The 15193-nt window shown below is 42.5% G+C and overlaps 2 protein-coding genes across 2 annotated transcripts in view; one reads left to right on the top strand and one right to left on the bottom strand.

Annotated features, from left to right (window-relative positions):
* Nucleotides 1–15193, top strand: part of LOC308580643 (uncharacterized protein) — a 241891-nt gene that overhangs the window by 218131 nt on the left and 8567 nt on the right. The window lies entirely within an intron of this gene.
* LOC308579730 (uncharacterized protein) overlaps nucleotides 1–15193 on the bottom strand; it is a gene marked incomplete at its 5' end in the record, with an annotated part of 47567 nt that overhangs the window by 31869 nt on the left and 505 nt on the right. The window contains one exon of the mRNA XM_081180662.1: nucleotides 13318–15147. Coding sequence (XP_081036788.1) covers nucleotides 14436–15147 — 712 coding nt within the window. The 3' untranslated portion in view covers nucleotides 13318–14435. The remainder of the gene's footprint in view (nucleotides 1–13317; nucleotides 15148–15193) is intronic.

The following is a 15193-nucleotide window of genomic DNA, read 5'->3' as shown; positions in this document are numbered from 1 at the left end:
AAACTTTTAATGTTTAACAGACCACTGTATTTTATTATTTTGTTGGAAGCTGCCCAGAGTGGCTGGTAAACCCAGCCAGATGGGTGGGGTATAAAATTATTATTATTATTATTATTATTATTATTATTATTATTATTATTATTATTATTATTATTAATCTAAGACAGTGATTAAAAGATCCAGAAAGCACTAGCATAATTCCGCTTTGAGAAAGTAGCTAATTCCCCCTTGTATATTAAACCTAAGGCAAAAAGAGACCCTTCTCCTACCATCATTTTCCAGGAAAATCCTGCAGAATCCGCCCAGAGGCTCATCTGTTGTTCCAGCATCCTCAAGTCAGCCAACCAGATGCACATGCAAAACTGAGAAGCAGAAGAACTCTTCCCCTACTTGAGATTCTCAGTTACTGGTACCCAGAGGCATAGTGCCTGTGACAGTGAATGGAGAACATAGCCATTGTGACTGGTGGCCGCTGAGAGCCTCATCACCCCCCAATTTATCTGCCATTGGGATCTACTTATGTTCTTAAAGGCAGGTACCAGATAATGAGAAAGGCCCCAGAAAGTAACTGGAGATGAGTTGGATCTCATGGAAATGGTAGCAAGTGGAACACCAGGAACTCCATCCCCACAAAAGTTCTTACCAATAAAAGCTGGTGGAAGGACATTGGCTAAAGATATGAGGATGAAACATAGTGTTTGTGGCAGAGAGGACCCCACTGATGAGGTGGTCTCCTGGCCTGTAATAATTAGGTGAATCTATCTCATCCCTTTCCAAAGACAAGAGGCATTTTGTCTTCAGTTTCCCACAGTCCCCATAAGGCAGCAGAAGCAGTAGAATGAGGACCATCTTCTTCCTCCCAGGAACGAGCACCTCCCTTACAAAGAATTAGAAGTCTTTTGTTGTGGTCCTTGCAAGATGCAGTAACTTTCTTCTCACTAACGGAGCCCTGCAGAGGGATCACATCTGAAGTGGAGAGAAGTCAAGCCAACCTCATTCTGGCGCAGTTATCATCTGTCCTAAATCTCAGCCCCCCCAAGTTTTGGGTGGCTCAGGAGGCATATATCTGACAGACCTTTCTGCCTCAGATCCATAACATCACGTTTAGTGGACTCAGATGTGATCTTTGGAAGCAAAAAAACAACACACACTATCATTTTGATAATTATATGGAGAAGTAGGACCACCTCTGCAAGTTCCTAAAGACTTTATGGAGCTCCACCTGCAACTGCAGGGCTGAAGAACAACATGTTTGCGAAAACTCCAAGATCTGCCTCCAAACTGTGAGATGCAAATGCCAAAGATTGGTGGAAAATACCAAGATTAAGAGTTAGAAGTTACCTGAACTATTCTACATGAGCCCTGGCAGAATCCCCCGCCCGCCCCCCCACCTCCCGTGATGCTAACACAGGATAGGGCTATTCTGATGAATTTGAGAGGTGAACAAGGGAACTGAAATTTCACATAAAGACAGAGGCGATTCAGCAGGTTTTTTTGTAGGTTTCTTGTTTTGTTTTTGTTTTTGTTTTTATTCTATACTTTTTGGTCTTATCCTGTATTTTTATGCTGTGAACCACGCTGAGATCATCGGGTGAAGGGCGGTGTAGAAATTTAATAAAGAAACAGACAAACAACACTTGGACTTCCCAAAAAGCTTCCAACAAGGTCCTCCTGGGTATGCTTAGTAGTCGTGGAATAAGAGAAGAGGTCCTCTGGTGGATCAGGAATGGAAGTTGCAGGAAACAGAAAATAGGTTTAAGTGGATAGTTCCTCCAAATGGGGGTGTGTGGTGCCAGATGTTCTTGACCAAAATCTCACAAGGACAATCTGGCCACATCATTTGGCACCAACTAGAGATTCTGCACCAGACCCAAGGGCAGCCCCAGAAAGAGTGCATTGCAGTAGTCCAGCTCCACGTTTTCCAATGCTCCAGTGGTCAGGCTATTCCTGTTCACAAACACCCATAGAGGACACATGGGTCTCTAGTGACAAAGGTGTATCCAAGAGTACCCCCAAACTATGCACTTGCTCCTTTAGAAGTGGGAATCATCCAAAGAGCCTACACATTGTGTGTCAAGCTCCTGTGTTCCTGTCACTCCCTAAGTGATGAAAAACCAGACAAGACAAGAGCATAACATTGGGTCCATCTGAGCCACAACTCTATTGTTTACAGATGTGAATGGTTTGGCATCGACATTGCGTATAGCCATTTATTCCACCCCAGTCCATCTGCTGGGGGTGCATCTAAGGGTAATCCACACCTGCCCCCCATGACTTACATCAAGTAGGGGTAACCACCAAGGGGTCCCTGTTGGAGGAGTGCTATGGCCCTAGTCCCTGCCTGGGCATCCGGATAGAAGCAACTCCTCACAGATCCCTTTAACAGGATACCCTTAACCAAGGAGTGGTGGACAGAGGAGATGACGGAGAATGTCCGAGGAGGAGTAGCTCGGTCGTGCGGAGTTCTGACACCAGGCCCCAAATATGGCTGCTGACAGTGTTCATAGGAAGGTCTTAGTATGAAAATAAGACATATGAAAAAGGGGGTGGAGGGTGGGAGATCCAACGACAAAGTGGGAAGGAGGCCTGGGCAGGCCCCAAGTTATCCCCCCAGGGAGCGGGGCCAAGCAATGCCTATCGGCTGGTAGGGCCCACCCCCTTCGGAATGCCTGCACCTAAGCCTGGCACAATGATGGAAGCCAGAGCTTGGGACACAATATACAAATGGCAGATTGGGAGAGGTTATGGAAAACAGATTTGAAATTTATGGCTCGTTGTTCACTGACATAACATTATATGAAAATGATGTACTGGTGGTATTTGACCCCTGTTAAATTAGCAATAATGTATAGAACGAGCTCAAATATCTGCTAGACATGTAAAGAAAAAGAAGGTACCTTTATCATATGTGGTGGATGTGTAAAGTAGCTTAACAATTTCTAGGAGATGATATATAATGAATTGGAAAAAAATGTTTAAAATAACTTCTGTTTAAAAAACCAGCAGCCTTCTTATTAGGAATTACAAGTACCGACATACCAAAGGACCAGAAAAGATTGTTTATGTATGCAACAACAGCTGCACGGATGCTACTAGCCCAGAGATGGAAGGAAGAAACAACTCTGAGCAGAGAAGAATGGCAAACCAAGTTGATGGACAATGCTGAAATGGCAAAATTAACTGGGAAGCTCAGAAAGCAAGACCATTGTAAGCAGGTTAAAACATTAGCAGGATTTTAACCACACTTGTAAATTAATGGAAAGTACAGGCAATTTGGAAAGACAAAATTTGGACAGTTTTGATTTGCAGGTGTAAATATTACCACTAGGACCCATAGAAGGGATGGGGAGAAGTCAGGAGATTCAGTGTAATTTTGGCATTTGAATCTTGTATTGTTTTTTGTTGTATGTTTATTTATTTATTTTAATCACATAAAAAAACAAAAAAAACATCAAACTGCTAGATTGGCAGGAGCTGGGACAAAGCAATGGGAGCTGGCTACTGTCACATGGATTCAAACCACCAACCTTCCAACCAGCAAGCCCAAGAAGCTCAGTAGGTCACAGTGCCACCCATGTCCCTAGAGCTGTGTGTTATCGGCATACTGGTGGCCCCTTCCTCCAAAACTCCTCAGGACCGCACCCCATGACTTCATATAGATTTTATATAGACTATAGATCTTAAATAGCGCTGGGGAGAGAACAGTATCTTCCAGCACCCCATAGCACAAATGCCGGGGTGGGGGTGAGGAGCAGTCATCGAGCGCTACTTTCTGGACGTGACATTGAAGATATGAACACAACCACTGTAATATGGTGCCTCTGACACCCATCTCACCAAGTCAGTTCAGGAGGATACCATGATTGACGGCATCAAAAAGGGCAACCCAAATGATCCCAACATGTCAGGGAATAGTCTAAAGATGAGGACTAGGGAATGCATTCTTTGGCAGACCAGTTTCATCTCTGATGGAGAGATGGAGGGGAAAAGTCACCCCCCCACACACACCTTGTCCATGTTAGTTTCTGTTTGTTGCCACTGTGCAGTGCTTGGAGTAACAAGACTCTGTTTTGCATCCCAGAGATTTCATACTGTTGGAAGTCTCACAGAAGATGGGAGACGGATGTCATGTTTACTGGTTTCCTGTTCCTTTGCTGTTCAGTTGCTCTCTGCTTTCACAGAGAGAGCATGTATATTTCTTTTCTGTCTGCGTAGTTAGAAATAAAACGCTCTTAGCAATGTAGCTCATACAATCTCGGCTCCTTCCCTGTGTGCTGGATATTCTGCGTAATGGGGGAACGTGCTTGGAGCCTCATCAAAGGCTCAGGTCGTTAATCACAGACTCGACCGGAAGAGTCGCTCGGTCGAATGCAAGTCCGACAGTCATTGAGTGCTATTTTCTGGACGTGACATTGACAGCCATCTCACTAAATCAGTTCAGGAGGATACCATCATTGACGGCATCAAAATTTAAAAAAGGGCAACCCAAATGATCACAACATGTCAGGGAATAGTCTAAAGATGAGGACAGGGGAATGCATTCTATGGCAGACCAGTTTCCTCTCCGATGGAGAGATGGAGTCACTCCCCCCACCTTGTTCAGCATGTTCAGAAGCAGAGAGAGAGACAGAAGCTGAACAGCCGAGGGAGGAGTTGCCCAGGTACGAGACAATGACACGGGAACCTGAAGGGAGGGGGCAGCTAGTTGAGATGTCACTTGAGAGTGTGGGGAACCCCCCTCACCACAGACTTGGAGGACTGAACATATCAGAGAGCAAAGAAGTCAGAGGGAGGGAGGAACTTCCCATTGGCACCTAAAATGCTACGGAAGGAGGAAGGAGGATTTAGAGCAGCCAACTGCCCCCCTTGCGGAGACCTGTGTATTTATGCTTGCAACATGATGCTGTAATAAAAGGAATATAAATATATCAATTGCTTGTTAATTCTTATCTGTGATGTTACCAAAGGGAGAGGAGAATCTCCACGCCCGACACAACATCACTCTTCCCACTTCCCCTTTCCTTTACTTCTCATGAAAACTCAAAGGATTTGTCCAAAGTTCTCCTTTGAGTCCACTAGAATGGACCCCATTTTTGAGAGAAACGTGAGGTGACATTCTGCTTCTGATTCAGTCAATGAATCAGTCAATAAAAAAAAATGCTCTCCACCTGATTCAAGGCTTCTCCAGAGAACCTGCTGATTCAACATTCATCCTGATTTACTTGATTATTTGGTGCTCTTTAACAACAACAACAACAACAATAACAATAAATGCCCTGCTAGACCTGCTCTCTATTGGGCACGCAGACATTCCAAACTATGACTGTCAGAAGAGGAATAACCTGTTGGCTGTTCTTGAAGATGCAGAAGCTGATATTTCTAGACATATGTCACCTGTGTCAAGCATCTACAAAATCCCACAGGTATGGCTGGTTTGGTGTTAAGACGGAGTTGTGCCTCTGCCATGGGCTTTTCATTCTTTCCTTTTTGGACTCTCCCAAAGGTGAGGGTGGGATGGAACCTGGAAGCAGGTGCACTCAACATTGGTGTCAAATGCTCTATGCCACCCCACCACTGCTTTAAAAAACCATGTTGCTTGTTTACAATGCATTCAAAACACAGTTTTTTGAGTAATGTAGCTGAGTCCCTAGTCTAATATTTTGGATGTGATTCAGTCCCACAAAATATTGAGAGTTTGGAGGCATTCCTGGAAGACCTCCTTCCATTCTACACGGTCAGCATTTTGTCTTGTTCTTTGTGTGCGTGTGTGTGGGATTGTAGTTGGTCAACTGTCTGAGATTTGTCCTGGAACCACAGCAAAGCACTCACCTCTTCCTTTGCTTCCTGGGCAAGTTATGGATACACTGTTCCAACTCTTCATGAAAAAACCCAGTTCCCCCTTTTCTACCAGATGGCCCCAAATGTAGATGCCCAGAATCTGGGGATTGTCCAACTGCTCCTGAACTTCAGATGGATGTGGATTCCCATATTGCATGGGAAAGTGCTTAAAACAACAACAATAATTTATTTATACACCGTCCGTCTAGCTGGGTTTCTCCAACCACTCTGGGTGACTTCCAGCAAAATATTAAAATACAATAATTCATCAGATATTAAAAGCTTCTCTAAACAGGGCTCCCTTGAGATGTCTTCTCAAAGTCAGACAGTTGTTTATTTCTTTGACATCTGGTAGGAGGGCATTCCACAGGGCGGGTGCCACTACCGAGAAGGCCCTGTATCTTCACTTCCTGCAGTGAGGGAGCCAGCAGAAGACCCTGGGAGTTGGACCTCAGTGTGCAGACAGAAGGATGGGGGTGGAGACACTCCTTCTGGTATACTGGGCCAAGGCTGTTAAGGGCTTTAAAGGTGAACCCCAACACTTTGAATTCTGGCCAGAAACGTACTGGGAGCCAATGTAGGTCTTTCAGGACCGGTGTAATGTGGTCTCGGCAGCTACTCCCAGTCACCAGTCTAGCAACCGCATTCTGGATTAGTTGTACTTTCCAGGTCACCTTCAAAGGTAGCCCCACATAGAATGTGTTGCAGTGGTCTAAGTGAGTCCTCAACACCAGCCCGCCCCGTCACCCAAGAACAGCACTTCTGCCTTGTCATGATTCAACCTCAATCAGTCACTTGCCATCCATCCTCCAACCGCCTCCAGACACTCACACAGGACCTTCACCGCTTTCACTGGTTCTGATTTAAAAGAGTTAGAGCTGGGTATCATCCGCATACTGATGAACACCCAGCCCAAACCCCCTGATGATCTCTCCCAGCAGCTTCATGTAGATGTTAAAAAGCATGGGGGAGAGGATGGAACCCTGAGGCACCCCCCAAGTGAGAGCCCAGGGGTCTGTACACTAATCCCCCCCCACCACTTTCTGAACACGGCCCAGGAGGAAGGAGGGGAACCACTGTATAACCCTCAGCTCCCAGCTCTGCTAGACGGTGCAGAAGGATGCCGTGGTCAATTGTATCAAAGGCCACTGAGAGCTCCGGCAGAAGCAGGAAACTGCTTTCACCTTTGTCCTTAGTGCGCCGGGGATCATGGACCAGCACAACCAAGGCAGTTTCAGTCCCAGTATGAGGCCTGATTCCCAATTGGAATGGATCCAAATGGTCCCCATCCTCCAGGCATGCCTGGAGTTCTTCAGCAACCACCAGCTCAATCACATGAATTTCTGCATGGGAAGCTAGACGCCTCTTGAAAACCACAGGCAGAGTGAGCCTGTGGCTGTGGGACTCGGCGGGCACCAGAAGCGACCCTGGAAACGAAGAAGGAACCCCGTAAGGGGCTCCGGAACGTGGAAGGGGGAGCGGTGCTGTGAGTTCATCGCTCTTTCTGCGGAAGCGAAGCCGCGCGGCTGCTGCTGATGAGCGCTGTCCTTTCTTCCTGAAACATCAGACTCTAAACTTCATACCCGTGAGTAAGGACTATAAAATTTTCGGGACCAAAGTTATTAATTCGGCTGAAAATGGGAGACGCAAACAGGAAGTCCGTCTTCCGACTGTGCTTAGAGATCAAAGCAAAGACTCTGACAAGCGCGAAGCGCCTCAGAAGGGATTACAAAAAAAAAGTCGGATTATTGTGCAATGATTGAACTTGCTATTGAGAAGCTAAAAGGATCAGTTTTGTTTTAACTGATAGGATTTGGATTGGAATTTTCCTTCCTCTTGGTGGATTATAAAGGATTAAGAAACCAAATCAGCGGGCTGTCAGGATAAAAGAGAACTGTCAAATTGCGGAAACTGTATTCAATACTGAAAGTGCTACTTTTGAGCGTTACTGTTGGATACAAATAGGGAAACTGTTACTTGCACCATTCTTGAAACTTTGTTTTAGTTTGGGAAAAGCTCTGCATGCCTAAAGGGACATTGAAGGTGCCTTTGTAATTTATTTCGGACTGCTGGGACTCTAATGGCGGGAAAAGTTCCTTCTTTTTTCTTTTGAATTACAGGGGTGCTCCCCCTAGAGGATTTGGGAATTACAAGTCTCTGGGAACTGCATATTATTTTGGCTATCTGTTGTCTTGCTGTTTATACTTTGGACTGTCTTTCCCATGGAATCGCTTACAGTTTGACCTTGACGCATAGACAGCTGTGGAATGAGTGGCACAGGGAAAACAAGGTCGGCCAAAATGAAAGCAAAACTATCTGTACAACTGTTACAAACAACTTTGACTTCTCAGCCACGTAGATCATCTGTCCCAATTGTTTTAGGACTGCAAGAAGGAGAAGTTGAGCAGCCAGCCTCAGAGGATATGGCTTCAGGAGGACTTGACCCAGTCTCAAAACAAATTTTGGAACAACTGGCAGCTTTAAACAAAAAGGCTGATGAACAGTCGACTAAATTTGATCAAGTTACAGCCACTATCAATAAATTGACTGAGCAAGTCACTCAACACACACAAGCAATTGGGAATCTTCAAGCAACAACGGCAGAAAATCGTAAGTTGGCTGAGGAAGCTAACCAAAAGGCAGAACAAGCTAATCAGAGGGCCGAGGCAATAAAAGGGGAGGTAAGGCCACTGCACAAGCAGATCAATGAACAGCAGGCCTATCTGTCTATGGTGGAATTGAAGAATCGGGAAAACAACCTTAGATTAAGAGCCATCCCAGAACTTGAACAAGGAGATTTGATTGGTTATCTGACATCAGAATTATCAAAGTTCTGGGGTATAGAAGAAGACAAGGACTTTAAAATTGTTACTGCTTTCAGACTGGGAAGAGTGGTTGGGAAGGACAGAGCTAGAGACTGTTTGATTATCCTGAGATCCGGACAAGAAAGAGACAAAATATTAGGCCTACATTTTGGAAAATCATTGGTAATTCAAGGCAAAAGAGCAGAAATTTACAGAGACATACCGAAACAACTTTTGGACCTTAGAGCTACTTATACAGAACTTGCAAGACTACTAAGAGGCAACTCAATTCCTTATAGGTGGGAGTTCCCCCAAGGACTATCTTTTAATTTCAAAGGAAAGAAAGTTAAAATCAGAACAGCAGAAGATCAACAAAAGTTTTTGAAAGACCACGAAGAGGACCTTCAAAAGGGAGTAGCAGCATCCTGGCCACCACCTCTGCCTGCACCTGTACCAACACCAGCACCTCTGGGTTCAGAGGAAAAGGAAGAGACACCACTATAGGACCAACGGAGTGATCCAGGATGTCTCTGCAGCTCTTTAGTTGGAATATTAATGGCGGAAATTCCCCGGAAAAAAGAAGAAGAATCTTTCATATATTGAAAAAAGAACAATTGGACATTATTTGCTTGCAGGAAACGCATGTGACTAGGCTCCATAGGAAAGTGTTAATTAACAAAAGACTAGGCCAAGAATTTATTTCATCAGACAGAGTTAAGAAAAGAGGCGTGGTGATTTATGCAAAGGAGAACCTGTCACCGAAATTTTTATTTAAAGATGAGCAAGGAAGAATTTTGGCAATTGAAATATAGACACAAGGAGAAAAAATTTTGATATTAGGAATCTACGCACCAAATGAGGGGAAATCAGAATTTTATAAGAAGCTACATGAGATAATGCTGGATTATCTGGATTATACCAACATCATTATGATGGGAGATATGAATGGGGTGGTCTCTACATACATGGATAAGTCACAAAACCAAAATTTAACAAAAGATGGCAGACTGCCTAAAACTTTTTTTGAACTAACTGACAGTATGGACTTGATTGATATTTGGAGGACAAAGAACCCCTTAGGTAAAGAAGGAACATTCTTTTCTGAGGCCCATTTATCATGGAGAAGAATCGACCAAATATGGACAACTAGAGGGCTGGCACCTAAGACTAGAAAAGTGGAAATCTGCCCAAAAACCTGCTCCGACCATAATGCTATGAAAGTGGAATTGAGACTTACTCCAATCGGTTCCTTCAGATGGAAAATGAATGACACCCTACTAAGAGATCAGGAGATTGTGAAGAAGGCCCAAAAAACTTTTAAAGACTATTTTGAAATAAATTTGAACACTTCGATGGAAAAGAGAACAATCTGGGACGCAAGTAAAGCAGTTATGAGAGGGTTTCTGATACAACAGAATACGATTAAGAAAAAACTCTGGAATGGAAAAAAAGGAGAAGATATTAGAGAAGATAAGAGACGGAGAGAAAAAACTGAGACTAAAACCAAAATCAAAAGAAGTTCTAAGAGAAATTAAATTCCATCAAGCACAATATGCGAAATTGATAAACCAAGAAGTTGAATGGAAAATTAAACAAATGAAACAAAGATCATTTGAATCGGCGAACAAATGTGTAAAACTGCTAGCATGGCAGTTGAAAAAGAGACAAAAATTGAACTTTGTTACCAATCTGGAGGTTGAAGGGAGAAATATTCAGAAACCAGAAGAAATTAGAAAGTGTTTCCAGAGATATTTCAAAAAACTTTTTACGCAAGGGCCTCAGGAAGAGACTGAGATAGACCAATTTTTAAAAGTTAATGGATTACCAAAACTATCTCAGGAGAAGAGAACAATCTTGAATTACAGAATAACACAACAGGAAATTGAGGGTGCCATTCAGAATATGCAACTAGGTAAATCTCCAGGCCCAGATGGACTTACCTCCAAGTATTATAAGACATTAAAAGATTATTTGATACAACCACTAATGGAGGTATGCAACCAGATTATGGAGGGGAAAAAGGCACCGGAATCGTGGAAAGAAGCTTTCATCACATTGATACCTAAACTGGAATCTGAAAAGACTCAACTCAAGAACTACCGTCCCATCTCACTCCTCAATGTGGATTACAAAATTTTTGCAGATATTTTGGCAAGTAGATTTTAAAAAGTGCTAAATGAAGTAATTCATAAAGACCAGGCAGGCTTTCTCCCAGGTAGACATCTGTTTGACAACACTAGGAATATTATTGACATTTTGGAGCTTTTGCAGACTGATATCAACACAAAAGCAGTTTTAATCTTTATAGATGCAGAGAAGGCCTTTGACAACATTTCTTGGAAGTTCATGAAGAAAAATTTGGAAGGGATGGGAGTGGGACGGGGGTTTCAAAATAGTATAGAAGCAATCTATTCAGAGCAAAAAGCTAAACTGATAGTGAACAATGTGGTGACAGAAGAATTCAAAATTGAAAAAGGGACACGACAGGGGTGCCCCCTATCCCCTCTGTTATTTATTTCAGTCCTGGAGGTACTTTTGAATATGATTAGGGAGGACCGGTCGGTGCAAGGAATACAGGTCGGAGTGAAACAATATAAACTGAAAGCTTTTGCAGATGACTTGGTTTTAACATTACAGGAGCCAGAATCTAGTACAAAAAGAGTTTTAGAATTGATTTATGAGTTTGGTCGGGTGGCGGGATTTAAGTTGAATAAGCAAAAAACCAAGGTTTTGGGAAAAAATCTGACACCTTTAGAAATAGATTGGTTTCAGAAGGAGACAGAGTTAAATGTGGTTAAAAAAGTGAAATACCTAGGGGTTAATTTGTCTGCTAAAAATTTGAATTTATTCAAAGATAATTATGAAAAATGTTGGTCAGAAATCAAAAAGGATTTAGAAACTTGGTCAAGATTGAAACTTTCCTTGTTGGGTCGAATTGCAGCTGTAAAAATGAATGTATTGCCAAAGATGTTGTTTTTGTTTCAAACCCTACAGATTGTGGACAGAGTGGAATGTTTTGGAAAGTGGCAGAAAGATATCTCTAAGTTTGTCTGGCAGGGCAAAAAGCCCAGGATAAAATTTAAAATACTAACTGATGCAAAAGAAAGAGGGGGATTTGCCCTGCCGGACTTAAGGTTATATTATGAAGCTGCAGCTTTCTGCTGGATGAAAGATTGGTTTCTATTAGAAAACGCTGATGTCCTAGATCTGGAAGGGTTCAACAATGCTTTTGGATGGCATGCATATTTGTGGTACGACAAGGTAAAGGTTCACAAAATGTTTAAAAACCATATTGTCAGAAAAGCATTATCTATTGTCTGGACTAAATCCAAGGACTTATTAGAAAATAAGACCCCGAGGTGGTTATCACCAATAGAGGCTAAGGCCCGAAAAAGACTCAATATGGAGGCCGGTTGGCCAAAATATTGGGAGATAATAGAAAAAATTGGAGACAATTGGAGGCTGCAGAGCCTGGACAAATTAAAGAACAAGGTGCGAGATTGGTTACATTATGCTCAAATCCAAGAGGTCTTTAAAATGGACAAAAAAAATGGATTCCAGGTGGAAAAATCGAAGTTGGAGACAGAACTGCTTGAACCAAAGACTAAGGTTCTTTCAAGAATGTATAACTTGCTGCTTAAATGGAATACCCAGGATGAGACAGTCAAATCAGCCATGATAAAATGGGCGCAGGATATTGGGTATAGCATCATGTTCGAGGACTGGGAAAGGTTATGGACCACCGGTATGAAATTCACGGCATGTAATGCCTTGAAAGAAAATATTATGGAAATGATATATAGGTGGTACATGACCCCAGTCAAGCTTGCAAAGATATATCACCTGTCTGATAATAAATGTTGGAAATGTAAGGAGGCTGAAGGGACATTCTTTCACCTCTGGTGGACCTGTCCAAAAGTGAAGGCCTTCTGGGAAATGATTTATAATGAATTAAAAAAGGTATTTAAGTATACCTTTCCCAAGAAACCAGAGGCCTTCCTCCTGGGCATTGTCGGCCAGAAAGTGTTAAAGAAGGATAGAACTTTCTTTATGTATGCAACTACAGCAGCAAGAATTCTCATCGCAAAATATTGGAAGAGTGGCAGACGCAATTGATGGACTATATGGAACTGGCTGAAATGACTGGCAGAATCCGAGACTTGGGAGAAGAAACAATGGAGGAGGACTGGAAAAAAATTAAGGACTACTTACAAAAATATTATAAGTTATATGAATGTTAAGAACTTGCATGATTTGGAAAATCTAGCTTCAGCAATAAGATTTGGTGATATGGGAAATTAAGTTATAATTATGAAAGGACTAAAGTTTAAAGTAACATTATATCTATTTTAGGGTAAAAGTAAATTGATAACAAGTATTTTAAACCCAAAATATAATTATTTGAAAGTACAAAGGAACGCACGAAACAAGGTAACAATTTGCTGATATTTTTATTGTAAAGAATGCAGGGTGAGGGAGATGTGGGGAAGTCCGGTTGGTTATGAAAAATGTCTTGGAAAGATGGATTTCTTTTTCTTTTCTTTTTTCTCTTATTTCTTTCATATATCTGACTTTATATCTGTACCTGGAAAAAAAGCAATAAAAATATTTTTTTTTAAAAAAAAAGGAAGCTAGACGCCTCTTGGAAGAGAAGCTGTTTCCACATTTCTTATACACTTCATGCCCTGTACAGTGGTACCTCAAGTTACACACGCTTCAGGTTACAGACTCCACTAACTCAGAAATAGTACCTCGGGTTAAGAACTTTGCTTCAGAGTGAGAACAGAAATCGCGAGGCAGCAGCAGGAAGCCCCATTAGCTAAAGTGGTGCTTCAGCTTAAGAACAGTTTCAGGTTAAGAATGGACCACCAGAATGAATTAAGTTTTTAACCTGAGGTGCCACTGTATGAGTTCTTTGATGGCGGATGAGACCTGCCCTCCTTCTGAAGCTCTTCCCACACTCCAAGCAGTGATAGGGTTTCTCCCCTGTATGGATTCTTTGATGGGAAGTGAGATGGGTGCTCTGACTGAAGCTCTTCCCACATTCCAATAGGATTGTATTTATGTTAACTGATAAAATAATATATTTAATACAAGAAGGAGAAGATTTAAAGATGTTAATGTTTAATTTAAAGGGTATTAAAATTGGGATTTGGAAAACCGTTATAAGGATATGCAATGAAATTCAACTAAGGGGAAACGAGGAAGTCGTTTTACAAAGTAAATAACTGTTATTTTCAATAACGTTATGATTTATGTTTGTTATGTTTTGTTTATGTTTTTGTTTGTCGTTGATATTGTAAAAACTAATAAAAATTTTGAAAGAAAAAAAAAGTTTCAGGTTAAGAATCGACCTCCAGAACTAATTAAGTTCTTAACCTAAGGTACCACTGTATGAGTTCTTTGATGGCGGGTGAGACCTGCCCTCTTTCTGAAGCTCTTCCCACATTCCAAGCACTGGTAGGGTTTCTCCCCTGTATGAATTCTTTGATGGGAAGTGAGATGGGTGCTCTGACTGAAGCGCTTTCCACATTCCAAGCAGTGATAGGGTTTCTCCCCTGTATGAATTCTGTTATGGGAAGTGAGATGGGTGCTGTGACCGAAGCTCTTTCCACATTCCAAGCACTGATAGGGTTTCTCCCCTGTATGAATTCTTTGGTGGGAAGCAAGACTGTGGCTGTGACTGAAGCTCTTCCCACATTCCAAGCACTGATAGGGTTTCTCCCCTGTATGAATTCTTTGATGCGAAGTGAGGCTGTCCTTTCGACTGAAGGTCTTCCTACATTCCAAGCACTAATAGGGTTTCTCCTCTGTATGAATTCTACGATGAGAAGTGAGATGGGTTCTCCGACTGAAGCTCTCTCCACATTCAAAGCACTGAAAGGGTTTCTCCCCTGTATGAATTCTTTGGTGGGAAGCGAGACTGTTGCTGTGAATGAAACTCTTTCCACATTCCAAGCACTGATAGGGTTTCTCTCCAGTATGAATTCTTTGATGAGAAGTGAGACTGTCCTTCCGACTGAAGCTCTTCCCACATTCTGAGCACTGATAGGGTTTCTCCCCTGTATGAATTCTTTGATGGAAAGTGAGATGGGTTCTCTGACTGAAGCTCTTCCCACATTCCAAGCACTGATGGGGTTTCTCTCCAGCATGAATTCTGTGATGCAAAGTGAGTTTGTCCTTCCGACTGAAGCTCTTCCCACATTCCAAGCAGTGATAGGGTTTCTCTCCTGTATGAATTCTGTGATGAGAAGTGAGATCCCCACTGTGACAAAAGCTCCTCCCACATTCCAAGCACTGATAGGGTTTCTCCCCTGTATGAATTCTTTGATGGGAAGTGAGATGGGTGCTCTGACTGAAGTGCTTTCCACATTCCAAGCAGTGATAGGGTTTCTCCTCTGTATGAATTCTGTGGTGAGAAGTGAGATGGGTGCTCCGACTGAAGCTCTTCCCACATTCTGAGCACTGATAGCCTTTCTTCCCACTGTGAGTTACTGAGAGATATCTGGTGAGTTCCAGGGGAGGGGAGATGGGGACATGGAGGGATGGAG

This window comes from Podarcis bocagei (genome assembly GCF_964188305.1).
Source record: "Podarcis bocagei genome assembly, chromosome: 2".
NCBI classification, from domain to species: Eukaryota; Metazoa; Chordata; class Lepidosauria; order Squamata; family Lacertidae; genus Podarcis; species Podarcis bocagei.
The sequence above is the reverse complement of the archived record's forward strand: the minus strand, read 5'-3'. Positions and strand labels throughout refer to the sequence as shown.